Source organism: Phyllobates terribilis, unplaced genomic scaffold, assembly GCF_046119375.1.
Source record: "Phyllobates terribilis strain yellow unplaced genomic scaffold, ASM4611937v1 Scaffold_3__8_contigs__length_932513732, whole genome shotgun sequence".
In the NCBI taxonomy this organism is placed as follows: domain Eukaryota; kingdom Metazoa; phylum Chordata; class Amphibia; order Anura; family Dendrobatidae; genus Phyllobates; species Phyllobates terribilis.
The window spans coordinates 322,783,034-322,800,632 of NW_027362763.1; the positions used below are offsets into that span (position 1 = coordinate 322,783,034).

A 17,599-nucleotide genomic window follows, 5' to 3' on the forward strand; every position below is an offset into this window, starting at 1 on the left:
TGGTAAATTCTAAAAAGTTCATTTTTTTTCTCATTAAAGTGCACCCCATCTTGACTGAAAAAAACCAACCAGAAATGTAGAAATTTTTGCAAATTTATTAAAAAAGAAAAACTGAAATATCACATGGTCATAAGTATTCAGACCCTTTGCTCAGACACTCATATTTAAGTCACATACTGTCCATTTACTTGTGATCCTCCTTGAGATGGTTCTACTCCTTCATTGGAGTCCTGCTGTGTTTAATTAAACTGATAGGACTTGATTTGGAAAGGCACACACCTGTCTATATAAGACCTCACAGTTCACAGTGCATGTCAGACCAAATGAGAATCATGAGCTCAAAGGAACTGCCAAGGAGCTCATAGACAGAATTGTGGCAAGGCACGGATCTGGCCAAGGTTACAAAAAAATTCTGCATTACTCAAGGTTCCTAAGAGCACAGTGGCCTCCATAATCCTTAAATGGAAGAAGTTTAGGAACATCAGAAGGCTTCCTAGACCTGGCCGTCCAGCTAGTCAGCTATCACTGCAGCCCTCCACCAGTCAAGCCTTCATGGCAGAGTGGTCCGATGGAAGCCTCTTCTCAGTGCAAGACATATGAAAGCCCACATAGAGTTTGCTCAAAAACCCATGAAGGAATCCCAGACTATGAGAAATAAGATTCTCTGGTCTGATGAGACGAAGATAGAACTTTTTGGTGATAATTCTAAGTGGTATGTGTGGAGAAAACCTGGCACAGCTTATCACCTGCTGAATACAATCCCAACAGTGAAATATGGTGGTGGCAGCATCATGCTATGGGGGTGTTTTTCAGCTGCAGGGACAGGACGACTGGTTGCAATTGAAGGAAACATGAATGCGTCCAAGTACAGAAATATCCTAGATGAAAACCTCTTCCAGAGCGCTCTGGACCTCAGACTTGGCCAAAGGTTCACCTTCTAACAAGACAATGACCCTAAGCACACAGCTAAAATAACAAAGGAGTGGCTTCAGAACAACTCTGTGACAATTCTTGACTGGCCCAGCCAGAGTCCTGACCTAAACCCAATTGAGCATCTCTGGAGAGACCTGAAAATGGCTGTCCACCAACGTTCACCATCCAACCTGACGGAACTGGAGAGGATCTACAAGGAAGAATGGCACAAGATCCCCAAATCCAAGTGTGAAAAACTTGTTGCATCATTCCCAAGAAGACTCATGGCTGTACTAGCTCAAAAGGGTGCTTCTACTCAATACTGAGCAAAGAGTCTGCATACTTATGAACATGTGATATTTCAGTTTTTATTTTTTAATAAATTTGCAAAAATTTCTACATTTCTGTTTTTTTTCAGTCAAGATGGGGTGCAGAGTATACTTTAATGAGAAACAAAATGAACTTTTTAGAATTTACCAAATGGCTGCAATGAAACAAAGAGTGAAAAGTTTAAAGGGGGCTGAATACTTTCCGTACCCACTGTAGTATCTTATTATCCAGCAGTGTTTTTGCAGCCATAAAGCTTTATACAGTTATTATGTGAATTTATGATGTCAATTTAAGATATTTCAATTAAGATTTTGATAAATTCAGTCTCATGTTTGATTTAGGCTTCCCCAACAGACACTGTCATCTGGACATTACTTGTCATTACTGTCAGCATTTCCCCAGCACTGCCAGCAGCAGTCCAAGTCTGTATACTGTATTCCCAAACCAGACTTCAGAGGAATGGCATATTTTGTCTAAGTGCACAAAGGATTAATATGTGCGGACAACTAAATATTATTTGTTTTGATAAGGTAAATTATTATCATGTGGTTCTTGTCTAATAATTGTATGATCAAAAAGATAATGACCCCTATTCAGCAATGTTTTTACACCAGAATTGTAGCATGAAAAGCTTTGAAAATTTGCCAAATGTTTGCTCAACCCAAGGCTGTTCCAAACTTTTGCAAGTTTTTCACATACTTTTTGCCTGACCCTGACAAAGTGGGCAGAGTTGGGTGGAATGGGGGCATGAATGACCCCACTTGTCAAATTCACAATGAGCGGCAGTGTTCCTTACTTCAGAAATCTTACTACAGTCTACAATTGGAGTAAGATTTGTGGTGAGGCGCACATAAAGGTGCACGCCACATTACGTCTCACCTGATTTGTTAACAGGCATGCGCCTCTTAGTGAATCAGGTGCCTCGAAATTCATCCCAAGCCCTCATCAAAACCAGCATGAAAAGTGCAAATCTTGATGACTCGGGGCCATTGTGTGTGGTAGCTGAATTTCCTACCTCCATATACTGTATGTTATGCCAAACATGTATGTTTATTGGCCAGTTACTTGAACAATGGTTATTTTGCAAGCACAATATATGTAGCTAAAGAGTTAAATTATACTGATAATAAAATTAAGTCTGATTCGTTTGACTTGGCCAAGGCATATGTTAGAGAAGTAAGTGCAATTCTCTAAATAATGACCAGACATGATGTTATATGTGCAGTTTACAGGGGGTTTTGTGTTTTGTTTTTTTTGTGTTCTAAAAAATAATGTAACAAGCTAGGAGCTGGGCCTCTACAGCTGTCTTAGAGATTCTATATAAGATGTCTTAAACTGACAATTTTGGTGAGTTTAGCTGATCCTTTTTAGCTCTTTAGAGCTTAGAGTTCAGACATTGATGATGGACAAATGACCATATTGATACAGCCACTTCGAAATCAATGGGCATTATACAATTATCCAATATCCAAAGTCATTTTTTCAAAACCACAATTTAAGTTTATATAATTTGTTTTCATTTTTGCTGTACTCACCCTTCTTCCTCATATCAGTGTCATAGGTCAGCTTGTTTACACACACAGGCAATCTTACTACTCTGGCATTCGGCAACCCAGAGGACCACATTTCTCCTAAAGCTGAGTCAGTGCTAGCTCAGTCTGGTCAACCCACTGTTCTAACTTTCTACCTCTCCTCTTCTTTGACCTGTCTGTCTGCCTCATGAACCTCTTGAAGAATCTGTGGCTGAAGGCCATCGGCCCATGTTCAGTAAAGATAACTCAGTTGCGGTAGACACAGACAGTACAAGCAGATGGGAGTGATGCTGGAAGAAGACGGCACTGAGCATGTGTCATAAATAATACCTGATTGGTGTATGTGATGCGCCCCCTGGGCCGTGGGGTACTCGGTGCCGAGCCGGTCGTTGCTAGGGGAGATGTCACAGTGGCGGCGACCCGGTCCGTGACCCAGGGCGGTCAATCAAAAGGGGAATATTTACAGGGGATTTATAGTTCTTGTATAGAGTTTGTGATGCCACCTGTCATATGCGGCTAGAGGGAGCCGCCGCTGCAGAGCAGGTCCTCTGGAGCTGTTGTTAATGAAGCAGAGTTGGTTTAGCTCTCCACAGGTAGAGCTTAGCTCCAGGGCTGTGCTGAGATGTTATGGATGTTGCTGAAGCAGTTGCAGTGCAGGGGGTGATGGTGCGGCCGGAATAATTCACAGAGACAGTGGGGTGCAGTCTTCAGGGTTTACTCACAGTTGTTAAGTTCCTAAGGTTACACTTTCTGGACTATGACCTCCCACGTCGTGCTGCGTTCACCAGGCAGGGGTTCAGCAAACTCCCAGGTGTTTCAAGAGTGCCTGACAGGACCCCGTTCTATATGACCTTCTCAGCCATCTTTCTGCCCTGGCCATCACCCTTCTTGCCCTGCGCCTCGCCAAACAATGTCCCAAGCCGGTATCCTTGGATATTTCTGGGCAACCTGGAGTTCCCTGGATCCTATGTGGTTACCTTTTTGGCAACCTGAGTGCGGATGTGGCAACTGCACCCTGAAAGTACAGAAGCCTCCGGTTTCTAGTTGAACTTTGTAACTCTTACTAGTTAGGGGCCGGTCCCCTCTGCGGCTCAATCCCTCCACCGCCTGGCAGATTCGGGCGTAAGGGTGGCCTCCAGCACTGCCCGTACCCCTGGGATCCCTTCTTTGTTCCTGGAGCCTTCTCTCTGCTCCCGTTCCTTCCTCCTCTCCTTCTCAGTCTGTCCTGGGCCTCTCTCTAGGCCCTCCTCCTGAGCAGAGCTCCTACAGAGCTCCTGCTCCTCTCACTGTCTTCCTCTGACTCTCCTCAACTCCCAAGATGGCTTCCCTCTTTATACTATTCCTAACAAGTGCTCCCCTGATTTACTTCCTCCACCCACACCCACTACATGGTTCCCCCTCACTTTGGTTCCCCCCACTCCAGCCATAGACAGGGCTAAGCAGGAGAGCAACCCATTTGCCCCTCCTGCTGGTCTGGAGTAGTGTAGTGTTGGATGCAGGTGTTAGGGTCCCGGGTAGCACTCTATCCTTACCTGAGAATGAGATACCTCACCTCTGGGTGAGATGCAGTACCTCTGTGGCGACTGAACCCGCAGGGGCGCCACATATGCTCACTGCTAAATGCAATAAACCAGCCCTAAAAATCTAATGTTAGTAATGGCATTCTATTTGAGACTACACTAGGCTTGCTCGAGATTACAAATGGAGTATCAACAGAATTAGAACCAATACTGACAGCCAGAAGTTAGGTGGAGAATTTTTAATTTCAGTAAATTTAAAAAATGCTCATTTTCATACCCATTAAATGTTTTTGACCTATGGTTTTGACTGTCAACCCATTCTTTTAAGAACTTTTGTAACTGCCCTTTTTCATATATCCATCAACATCTTTATAATTCATAATGATTTTATATATAGACAGGTACTTTAACAGAAGATGGAATGGAATTATGGGGTATTGTTCCTTCTGATGAGAGAAGGTAAGTTTACACTGTATAATAGGACGCAAAATAAGAATATATGTGCTTGAGTAAATGGAAGAAGAAAATAGAAATAGAGCAAAATAGAGAAAAAGTCCATCTGTAGAATTAATGTATGACTTTACACAATCCACAACATTCATTAGTAGAAATACTTTCTCAATGACTACATTAGAGATACATTCGAACTGTAATTGACCAGTTTTACTAAATTTGCAAGCAAAGTAACCACATTAATAGGACCTAAGGCCACTCGATATTACTTCTTTAGCTATGAGGGTGAATATCCACTGCCTAACGCCTAACACTTAACATTTTCCCATGCCATTCATCACGAGTCCCAAATTCTCTCATCAATTGTATTTTCCCAACCAGCGAGCTCTCTAATCTGAGCCTAATCGAACTAATATAAATAATATCCTAATCTATCTTGAATCTAGAATAGCTCAGAAATCAGAAACAGCAATATTGGGTCAGCATTGGCAAGTATTTGGATTATTAAAATTTCTTTGGGGAAAAATATAGTTGACTAGCCTGGGCATAAATATATATTTTTTATAGTTATAATTATAGTTATTATAGAAATAATTAGTTACTATAATTATATTTTCCCTGATCTTTGATTTTCAAAATGAAGAAGTTATTTTAGACAAACATTCACTCATCATTCTTAGCTGATTTAGTGCAACATTTTACTGTATGTCTAATTTCGTTTTTTTTTGTGATAACATCTGAATTTTCTTGTAGCTTCCAGGAAGTGTATTTATTTACACCAGAGAGTAGCTTGCCATGGAGTCCGGTTCTAGTAGGAATGGTCAGTTGTCATTCATTGATTTTCCTGGATGACAAAATACAGGGAGACCCACTGGACCTGAAAATGTTCGAGGGAACAGGCTGGGTATGTTCTGTATAACCAAAAATTCAAACAATATGTTTATGAAAATGTATCCTGATATACCTGCTCTGTATGGGTCTTGTTCTATTCTCCCTTTGGCACTTAGCCTTTACAGCACAAGTCCCTTTAGCCCCACACTAGCTCAGTCCTTTCTTGTGAAAAAACAAACAAGCAGAATTCATGTCCTCGATGGATCCATTGCAAACAGAAGCAGAAGGGCTCCATTGGTCATCTCAATTCCATTATGTGGAAATGATCTTCAATGCACACTATCAAGTAAATGCAATCTTTAGGGATTTATTTAGTGCAGCAGGTATATATCATGAATGGCTAAAAATATTCAGTGCTTCAGGAGACCATGAATAAGACGTTTTGGCTCTCCTGATTTTTTGTTTAAAACCCACAGCACTAGTATAGTATTTAAGGGGGAGTTTAAGTGTAACTAGCTCTAAGCAGCGCTGAGTGGGAACTCCTACTTAGTGCTGCTTAGGGCCCGTTACACCAGGACACCCCCTTACATATACTGGTGCTGCAGCTTTTAGACATAGAGGACTTCTATATGACATCTAAACAAAAACTCAGGAGAGTCAAAACGTCTCATATTCTTTGTCGCCTGAAGCACTGAATATTTCTCTCCATTGATGATATGTAGCTGCTGCACTAAATAAAGCTCTAACGATTGGGATTGTATAGTTAAGTCCATTTCCATGTATGTTGGGGCTCCAACTCTGTCTCCTAGTATCTCCAACCACCTGATGATTGAATGCACTCCAGTTTGAACGATTTGGATTCCGTTATGTGTGAGTTTTTAGAAAGGAAAAAAATATTCTGTAAAATGCACATTTTCTTCCATTCTAAAACAGGACACATAATGGAATCAAGACAGACCCCATAATGATGAATAGGGTTTCCTTGCATTAGTTGCCTCAATTGTGAATTATGAATTTATTTTATTTGCTTGCTTCTAAAAGTGGAGCATACAAGGTAATGCAAGTATTCAGTAGCCTTACTATGTAAAAACCTGTTATCTATTTTGTAAAATTCCTGTTTCATATATTTTCATTTTATATTTCTGACTGACTGCTTATTTAAAGTTCATAAAACAATTAGATTAGCAAGCCAAGTGCATGATTTCTGCATAGTATATGTTATGTACATATGAATAATGTGATCATTGTTGCTAACTTATAAATTTAGGTTTTACAAGATACTGACATGACAACCAAAGAAGATGAGGACTCACAGCCATATAAAATTGTTAGACCCGGATTAGATTCTGAAAAGGTAAATTCTCCAGAATGCACCTTGTTCAAACATATTCCTCTAGTGCATATAGTTTAGCGAATCTATACACCGCAGTATGATATATGGTAATTGTTTCTAATTTGCAGCTCTATACTATGTTGATGATTTTATATAAAATGTAATTATTATTTAAATTACTTAAACAATGTTGCAGATTAATAATTTACAATAGGTAAACAGTAGTGATGAGCGAACACTAAAATGCTCGGGTACTCGTTGCTCGGGTCAAGGAAATTGGAATGCTCGAGTGCTCAACTCGAGCAACGAGCCCAATGTAAGTCTATGGGAAACGCGAGCATTTTTACAGTGGTCCTCCCTGGAGGTCTAGAGGGGGACTAAAAATTGCCCTAATCGATGTGAATAGTGCTCAAATGACATGGAATCAGCATGGGGAAGACCCCTGAAAGCATCTCTGATTCCAAGGTCACTGCTGTGAACAATGTTAGAGTATTACGCCACTTTTACAGGCTCACAATAAAACATACAAAAATGAAACCAAAATGGATTTTCCTGAGAAAAATGTTAAGGAACATCCTTTCCAGGGTAATGATTTGTATATAAAACAAAATAAATAACCAAAAACAAACATGATCCTCCACACCTTGGCTATGTTCAGACATAGCGTTTTTGATGCGTTTTTGCACATTTGCTTTGCTTTCAATGGTGAACAATACATTTACCAATAAATGTCATTTTGAAATTTTACTACCTTATCTGGCCATGTGGTGTGTGAGACATAATCAGACACATCCTGTTACATTTATGAAGGAGGGACTCTGAAAGTCTCAAAACCTATTTTTATTTGGCCATCAGGCGGCCCTCACTATTGTTAGAGGGCCATTAGCTGGCTATGCTTTGTTGTTTCCATTATTGAGTGGCAGGGCTGCCAAAAATTTGGACGCACTCCAATACCCCTTTGAAGACACATAGAGGAGGGCCTCAGTAAAAAAAATTCTCCCATTATTAGGAAGTGGGTCTCCTATACTGCTATTGACTGTGCAGTGAATGCAAGGGCTGCAAAAAATTTGGACATACTCCAAAGGAGCGGATTTGCTATACAGTTATTGCGTATGCAGTGACTACAACGGCTGCCTAAATTTTTGATAAACCCCAATACCAATTTGAAGACACATAGAGGAGGGCCTCAGTAACAAAATGTTCCCATTATAAAGGAGCGGTCTACTATACTGGTATTCTGTATGCAGTGACTGCAAGGGCTGCTAAAAATTTGGACGTATCCCAATACCCCTTTGAAGACACATAGAGGAGGGCCTCAGTAAAAAAAAAATGTTCAGATTATTAGGAAGTGTGTCTCCTATACTGTTATTGCCTATTCAGTGAATGCAAGTGCTGCCAAAAAATTGGACGCACTCCAATACCCCTTTGAATGTGATGTAGGGAGGTCCTCATTCAAAAAATTGTTACCATTAAGGAGTGGCTCTCCTATACTGGTAATGCTCATGCACTAAGTGCATGGGCTGAAAAACATTTACCCCTGGGGAATATACATGAACATACTGTATATCATACGGAATTTTAAAGGTAGGCCTCTAAAAAAAATTCCTACAGGCATCATAAACGCCTTTAAAAAAATTATGTGGGTCTGGCATCATGGTCACCCTGGTGATATCCTGGTGGAGGATGAGGAGAAGGATGAGGACAACACAAAATAGACAAAAACAGGAAGTGTATACCCATATCTGGGAGTGAAAAGGTGCATGGTAATAGACCATCCAATAAAGCCACTTGATTTGACTTTATGTTCCACTGCTATCAGCCAGTGGTGTTGAGAAGTCTGGCCCAATCCAACTCTTGTTCATTTTTATAAGAGTCAGCATTTTCAGTTGACAGACGGGGACGCCTATCAGTTATAAAAACCTGCTCTGACAAAACTCTAGTGGCAAGGCAGGCCAGGACCTCCAAGGCGTAGAGAGCCAGTTCATTCCACGTATCCAGCTTGGATACCCATTAATTATAATGCACTGAGGAATCACGGAGGACGTTGGTATGGTCGGCAAGATATTCCTTCAGCATCTTCCCAAACTTTTTCCTCCTTGTCAGAATACCCTGTGCAACAGGGCTTGGACGTTGGGAGGATCTGAGGAAACTGTCCCACACTTTTGACAGTGTTCACCTACCTACGCTGCATCACATTTGTCTCCCTCGCCTGTACTCCTTGGTTGTCCAAGGAATTGTGACCTCTGCCACCAGCGCTTTCAAATGGGAATTTTTTTAATAATTCTGCAACAAGGGCCTTCTGGTACATTTTACTAGACCTCTCTTTCACTGGAAGGAGAGATAGAAAGTTCCCCTTGTAGCATGGGTCTAGAAGTGTGACCAAACAGTAATTACTGTTGGCCAAAATGCGCACAACTCGACGTTCATGGGAAAGGCAGCGCAACATAATGTCAGACATGTGTGCCAGACTGCCAACAGCCATGTCCTGAACAAGAGAACAACTGTTCATGCTCTCCTCCTCATCCTCCCCCTCCTCCTCATTCTTCCTTTCCTCAGGCTATCCACGAGTACCATCTGTACTGCAAGAAACCAACTCCTGTTCCTCCTCATCCTCTTCCTCCTTTTCCCCATTAGCACCCAATCCGTGTTGCGATGAGATGATGCTGGGCTGTATGGTATCACCCTGTATGGTTCCTTGCTCCATCTCATCATGCTGCGCCTGCAATGCATTCTCTTTAATTGTGAACAGAGAGCATTTCAGAAGACAGAGAAGTGGAATGGTGAAGTTAATTATGGCGTCATCACCGCTCACCATCTTGATGGAGTCCTCAAAGTTTTGGAGGATGACACAGATGTCTGACATCCATGCCCACTCCTCAGTTCTTATGTGTAGAGGCTGACCTGAATGCCAACGGGCATGTTGAACCTGGTACTCAACAATTGCTCTCTGCTGCTCACAAATCCTTCCCAACATCTGCAAGGTTGAGTTCCAACACGTGGTGAGATCGCACACCAGTCAGTGAGATGGAAGCAGCAAAAGCTGGTGAAGCACAGCGACGGTGGTATGAAGTACGAAGCTGTAGGTGACTTTCTGAAATGGGCACACACACGGCGTACTTTGACAAGCAGATCAGGCAGATATGGATAGGTTTTGAGAGGTTGAGCACATGGGCCAGGCATGGTACATTTGTGAGGTTGCCTAGCTTCAGAGACGCCACCAGGTTCCGGCCATTGTCACAATTGACTATGCCTGGCTGTAGGTTTAGCAGTGACAGCCACAGATCTGCCTGCTCTGTTACAGCTGTCAACAACTCTTCAGAGGTGTGCGGTATGTCCCCTAACCATATAAGCTTCAGCAGTACCTGTTGTTGCTTGGCCAAGGCAGTTCTGCAGTGCTTCCAGTTTCTGACTGATGTGGTTATTTTTGAGATAGATGCTGAAGAGGAGGTGCAGGAGATGTAGAATGCGGGGGCAACCCTAATTGACCCAGGGCCCGCAATCCTTGGCGTCGGGAGGACGTGCCATCAGCGAGGTATACCATCCTTGGTCGCAAGCACTTGTCCACGTGTCCTTGGTTAAGTGGACCTTCCTAGCAACTGTGTTGTTGAGGTCACGGCTAATGTTCTCGGACACTTGCTTGTGTAATGCCGGGACGGCACAACGGGAGAAATAGTGGCCGCTGGGGACCGAGTTCCGAGGGACAGCCGCAACCATCAGGTTGCAAAGTGCTTCCGTCTCCATGACCCTAAAAGGCAACATTTCGAGCGCAAGCATTCAAGAAATGATAGTTTAGTATTGTGTCCTGTGGGTGGGTGGCAGCGAATTTGTGCTTACATTCCAAGGACTGGTGTAGGGACAACTGAATACTGAGATGGGACAAGGACAAAAACGTGGTTGCTGATGGTGGTAGTTGCGAGTGTGCAACGACAGGTGCAGGGCGGGAGGCATCTTCGCATGTGCCATGGACAGGGGATTTGCGTGCACACACAACAGCGGAAGATGCAGGGTGTCACCTGCAGACACTATTTCTTGACCCTGGCGTTCGGCCCACCTAGTCGGGTGCTTTGCTGTCATGTGCCTGAGTATGCTGGTGGTGGTCAGGCTGGTAGTTTTTCTGCCCCTGCTGATGCTGGCCTGTCAGATGGTGCAAATTGCCTTTTTGAGGTTATCTGCTGAGTCTTTAAAAAACAACCAGACTCGGGAAGACCTAACAGTTGTATTGGCAACTCCTGTTGTGTTGGTGGTTTGGGGAACAGTTGCCCGCCTTGTGTCTGTGGCCACCACACCACTGCTTGTTCCTGCCTGTTATGGTGCTATGACCCCCCCGTGTTCTTCTGTCCTCGCTCTGCATGTCACCTTGCTAGGTTGGGTCAGTGACTTAATCATCCACCACCTCGTCTTCCACTTCCGCTCCCTGGTCCTCCTCCTGACTTTCTGGCAATTGTGTTTCATCATCATCCACCTCTTGCTACAGTTTCCCACCTTCCCCTTCGTGTGACTGGCTGCTCAAATATTTGGGCATTGCTACATGCTATCTCCTCTTGCCCCACTTGAAGCTGGTTGGGTGAGAGGCCCGAATCTATAAATGGAAAAGTGAACAGCTCTTCAGAGTGTCCAAGTGTGGGATCAGTTGTCTCCGTGAACTCGGCATGTTGGGAGGAAGGAGGATCCGGGTGAGAAATATGCGGTCCAGACTCACACCTACTAAGACTTGACCGTGTGGAAGAAAGGGTGGTGGTGGTGGCAAAGTGACTGGAAGCGTTATCTGCTATCCAACTAACAACTTTTTGACACTGCTCTGGGTTCGATAGTGGTGTGCTGCGGTCCCCTAGTAATTGGGACAGGAAGGTAGGGGGACAAGATGTGGGTGCTTGTTGTGGAACAATTTCAGCTTGCCCACGGCCTCTGCCTCTGCATTCACTACCGCGTCCACTTCCCCATCCCTTGCCACATGCCTTGCCATTTTAAATGGAGGATAATATTTTGCATAGTCCCTACAAATTGCTGGATTTGTACCGCAATATGTGATATGTCTGACGGACACCCACGGTTTTAAATACCGGCCTTGTAGTTTACTATTATTGGCAGCGACCACATGTGAATAGCTTCACTAACACACTGCTGCCAAACTGTAAATGGAGTAGAATATTTTACACTTTCCCTACAAATTTCTGGATTTGTATAGCAGTAATATGGGACCACGTCTGATGATTGAAAAGATCTGGCTGTATTTTGCAGTGCTAACAAGCAAATGGAGCAGTAAAATGTTGGACTTTTTTGAGAAAATAATCAGGATTAAGAGCAAAAAGGGGAAAAAAAGCCCTGATATCTAGTCCAATGGCTACCTGTAACAGGCAGCAGCAGCACCAGACAAAACGTGTAATGAACCCTATTGTGCTGTATTGTGTCCACAATTTGTGCTTCCCTAACTCCTGCTATCACCAGCATTTATATATGTAGCTGGATTAGTCCTCAGAAGGACTGTTAGTTCAAATAGATATATATGGAGCATCTTTAGACACATCTAAATTTACACAACTTGCTGATGATCTTTTTTAGGACCTAAAATTTGGCACAATTTGGCACATTTTAATAAATGTCCCTTTTAGCCAACCAATTCACCCTCCTTAGGAAGCCACAGCCCCTTTAAAAGTGAATAGCAATCACTCTTTTGTGTATATAATGTTATATAATATATTATAATTATAATAAATAGGTCTAAAGTATTTTCTACTAGTATCTGCAATCTGATTTTCGAATATTGTCTGGCTGGTCTCATGTCTGAATGCATTTGTTTTCTAACATTAACTGATGAGTTAGATTAGCACAGCAGACAATAATATTCTACATGTCTGAATATGAACGTAATAGAACAAAGCTGTGAAATTCTTACCCAAGAATAATTAATGTATTTTGTGACAAAACTGATTATCATCGATCAGGTTCCGGTGGAAGGTATAGCCATCCTGCACCAGTTTCCTTTCTCATCCAGCCTACAGCGCATGTCAGTCATTGTTGAGATTATGGGAGAAGATGAATTTCTTGTTTTTATGAAAGGCGCTCCGGAAATGGTAGAGCAATTTTGTACACCAGACACAGGTATTGTTACAAGAACAAAAATTGAAGCCATTGAAATCTTTAAACACATTTTTGTACTGCAGTGAATGTACTTTTACAAATAAAAGGGATTTAGTTTCCAATAGGTTTTTTTATTTTTTTTCCTTTTTTTTTTACCATTTGGCTTATGTTGAATGCAAGTATATACACTACTCTTAAAAGAAGAAAGCTGAGTCCAGCATCGGGAAGATAAAAAAACACAAAAACATTTTATTAGTAACATATTTTTAACATCCAAAGGTGCAAAAGGTGCAGGCGTTTTACTGCTTGCACGTTTCAAACTTCACTTTTACCATTCATAGCAACTAACCAAGTCCAAGAGAGGAGCTAAAATACAGGTGGTTTCTAATTCCAATTGCATCATAGATCTCACCCATTTAACGCATGTTTAAAATGAAAGAATCAAGGACAATGGAGAAAACTATTTTATATGAAAAAAAAACACAAAATATATAAAAAAAATAATTATGATTTCCCTTTTTAAATTTAAAGATAATCTGTCTGTAGTTTTTGCTATATAATCTGTGAGCTGCATGATGTAGGGGCAGAGACCTGACTCCAGTGATATATCACGTACAAGGATATGTGTTGTTGCCTAAATAAAATCAGTGTTTTATGAGCAAGAGATTATCTTAACAGGACTAGGTGTCTTGTGCCTCCAAATAAACTGCTCTGTGTAACCGTGCCCCTATGCTGATTAGCAGCTTTCTGATAATGTACAGTTTACACAGAGAGCTGGAAATTCAGATTCTGAGCATTGCTAGATCTGAATTAGAGAAAACAGTGATTGTATCAAAATTACAGCATGCAGACCAGCAAGTGACACATCGCTGGAACCAGGTTCTCAGCCACTACATAATGCTCCTCTCAAATTACTTAACAAAAACCTCATGAAAGATTTCCTTTAAATCTACGGAAAAAAGTTTGTTACTAATAAAATAAGAGTTTTATTTATCTTCTCCCTGCTGGACCCAATTTTCAACTTACTGGAGCTGTGACTTAGATTGTAGCCATGGTTGAGACCGAATAGAGAATGCCACAATCATGGCTTGGGTGAGCAAATTACTTCTATGTTTTAAGTATATACACTACAGTGCATGATTCTCAATCCCATTTTGTGCTATATCTGTTGCATAACTTTCTTATGACTCTTTCTAAAACCCACCTCTCCTAAGGCCACGGCCCCACTATCAGTATTTGGTCAGTATTCGGTCAGTATTTTTTCTCAGGAGTGGGAGCCAAAACCAGGTGAGGAACAATCAGAGAAAAGGTATAATAGAAACAAGTCACCAATTCTGCATTTATCACCCACTCCTGGTTTTGGCTCCCACTCCTGAGAGAAAATACTGACCAAATATTGAGAGTGGGGCCGTGGCCTATCTGATTTGCATGTAATATATTTTTTCTAGATTTGACTTTAGATTAGGACAGATCAGAGTAGGGCTTCAAGTTTAAAGTCGTCAGAAAATTGTTAGTTCAGTTCTGCTTTGTTCTAATTTTGTCAATCTACATCAAACTGTAAATTTAGTCCATGTTGTACAAGCTTCAGTAAATGGAAGACATTAAGTAATAAAAATCATTTGCAAAATTTACTTATATTTGTAAAAGCACTTCCAATTAAATAAAAACAGTTTTCAACAGGGTCTATGGCCTTTAAGCTATTATTCATCTTGACTTCTTTTAGTTGTTTTCTGGCTTTTGTTCAATGTTTAGAGAGCTCATGAATACTTATTATTATTTTAAGTGATTTGTGAATATGAAGTAAATAGAAAATTTGGAATGAAAACTGGTTCAGAATAAGAATTCTAAGTAGATATACAGGCGTCTAAATTAATAAAATGGATCTTTTTGGGTTGGTACTAGAGATGAGCGGTGTTAGACTAGAACTGTTCGCCAATCTCAAATTCGAGCTGTTTTGGGCGGTGTTCGAGTCGTTCGACGAACCCGAACAATTTGCAAACAATTCGGCTGTTCGAGGTTTTGCTCGATAACTGTTCGTGCACCAAAAGCGTGTCCTGCATGTCTGGCGCTATTTAGAGCACCAATCATGCAGGGATTGTCTGCCACTCACTGTAATGCCACAGCCATGGTGGTTGTGGCATTACAGTGATTGCCCAAATCGATTGGAACAGTGCTCACAGTGAAACATGAAAAGCCGGCAATTCAGCAGCAACATAGACCGGTAACCGACAAATTAGAACAGAAAGAATAGAGAATCACACATAGATTAGATAAATAGAAACATGTCAGTCACATATATATGAAGTACAGTGACAGTGTTGCTTACTGTACTTGTCATTTAGTGTAAAGGATTTATTAAAAAAAATAATAGTGTTTTCATGCACCGTCTCTTTAAAAAAGCCGGCCGGCAATTCAGCAGCGGTACCCGACAATTTAGAATAGAAGGAATAGAGAATCACACATAGATTAGATAGATAGAAACATGTGTCACATATATAAGAAATACAGTGATAGTGTTGATTACTGTACTTGTCATTTAGTGTTAAAATAAAGGATTTATTAAAAAAAAAAATGGCGTGGGGTTCCCCATAATTTTAGGCTCTAGCGGAGGTTAAGCAGACGGCTGGGGCAGATGTTTGAAGCCTGGGAAGGGGGTAATAGCCACGGAGCTTCCAGGCTACTAATATCTGCCTCCAGCTGAATACCTAGCCTTTACTAGCTATTAAAATGGGGGACCCCCCCAAAAAAATGACGTGGGGTCCCCCCTATTTTAATAGCTAGCAAAGGCTAGGCAGACAGCGGGGGGCTGATATTAATAGCCCAGGAAGGGTGCCATGAATATTGGCCCCCTCCCAGGCTAGAAACACCAGCCGTCAGCCGCCCCAGAAATGGCGCATCCATAGGATAATAAAGGGGTTAAGGCCAGATTGGTATTATCAGCTGGCCCTAAGCCCGAAATTCATGGGGTCACGCCAATATTAGACATGACCGTCATGAATTTCTAGTAAAGTATTTAAAAAAAAACACAACACCCAGAATAAAGTCCTTTAATTGAAATAAACACACAATTCTTTATTGTTCTAAATTAAACCATACTCACCATCACGCCCATTCCAGCTGAAGCCAACGATCTCCTGCAATAAAAGTAAAATAATAAAGCAACATCATCCTTACCTTTCCATGGTTCCCACGCAGCTTCAGCTCTGCTACATCGAGATGACAGGCTGGACCGCAGCAGAAAGCTGCCATCCAGCCTGTCATCCCGCAGACACTGAAAAGCGCAGGCATGCTTGCTCTCCTCAGTGTCTCGCTGTGACGGCATCCAGATGAGCCGAGTTCATGTCCAATGAACTCGGCTCACCTCATGCACGTCACTGACAGCGTGGGAAAATTCTCCTGCACTCAGCGCTTCAGCGTGAGAATTCTCCCACGCTGTCAGTGACGTGCATGAGGTGAGCGGAGATCATTGGACATGAACTCACCTCATGCACGTCACTGACAGCGTGGGAAAATTCTCACGCTGAAGCGCTGAGTGCAGGAGAATTTTCCCACGCTGTCAGTGACGTGCATGAAGTGAGCTGAGTTCATTGGACATGAGCTCACCTCATGCACGTCACTAACAGCGTGGGAGAATTCTCACACTGAAGCGCTGAGTGCAGGAGAATTTTCCCACGCTGTCAGTGACGTACATGAGGTGAGCCGAGTTCATTGGACATGACCTCGGCTCATCTGGATGCCGTCACAGCGAGACACTGAGGAGCGCAAGCATGCCTGCGCTTCTCAGTGTCTGCGGCATGGCAAGCTGGATGGCAGCGTTCTGTTGCGGTCCAGCCTGTCATCTCGATGTAGCAGAGCTGAAGCTGTCCTGGGAACCATGGAAAGGTAAGGATGATGTTGCTTTATTATTTTTCTTTTATTGCAGGAGATCGTTGGCTTCAGCTGGAATTCAGTAGGGTTTAATTTAGAACAATAAAGAATTGTGTCTTTATTTCAATTAAAGGACTTTATTCTGGGTGTTTGTGTTTTTTTTAACTTTCACTATGGGGTTAATAATGGGGGTGTCTTATAGACGCCTCTCCATTACTATCCTGGGCTTGATGTCAGCTGGCATTATAAGCTGACATCAACCCCAACCCTATTACCCCACTGCCACCGCTACAGGGTAGTGGGAAGAGCGAGGCTAAGTGCCAGAATTGGCGCATCCTATGGATGCGCCATTTCTGGGGCGGCTGACGGCTGGCGTTTCTAGCCTGGGAGGGGGCCAATATTCATGGCACCCTTCCTGGGCTATTAATATCAGCCCCCAGCTGTCTGCCTAGCCTTTGCTAGCTATTAAAATAGGGGGGACCCCACGTCATTTTTTGGGGGGGGTCCCCCATTTTAATAGCTAGTAAAGGCTAAGTATTCAGCTGGGGGCTGATATTAGTAGCCTGGGAAGCTCCATGGGTATTACCCCCTTCCCAGGCTTCAAACATCTGCCCCATCCATCTGCTTAACCTCCGCTAGAGACTAAAATTACGGGGAACCCCACGCCAATTTTTTTTTAATAAATCCTTTATTTTAACACTAAATGACAAGTACTGTCATCAACACTGTCACTGTACTTCATA

General features: G+C 42.3%; 1 protein-coding gene across 2 annotated transcripts in view; it reads left to right on the plus strand.

The window, feature by feature from the left end:
* Nucleotides 1–17,599, plus strand: part of LOC141259322 (probable cation-transporting ATPase 13A4) — a 153,296-nt gene that overhangs the window by 73,055 nt on the left and 62,642 nt on the right. For both annotated transcript variants that reach the window (XM_073675079.1, XM_073675080.1), the window contains exons 12-16: nucleotides 1,584–1,772; nucleotides 4,692–4,753; nucleotides 5,501–5,651; nucleotides 6,846–6,932; nucleotides 12,854–13,010. In XM_073675079.1, coding sequence (XP_073531180.1) covers nucleotides 1,584–1,772; nucleotides 4,692–4,753; nucleotides 5,501–5,651; nucleotides 6,846–6,932; nucleotides 12,854–13,010 — 646 coding nt within the window. The remainder of the gene's footprint in view (nucleotides 1–1,583; nucleotides 1,773–4,691; nucleotides 4,754–5,500; nucleotides 5,652–6,845; nucleotides 6,933–12,853; nucleotides 13,011–17,599) is intronic.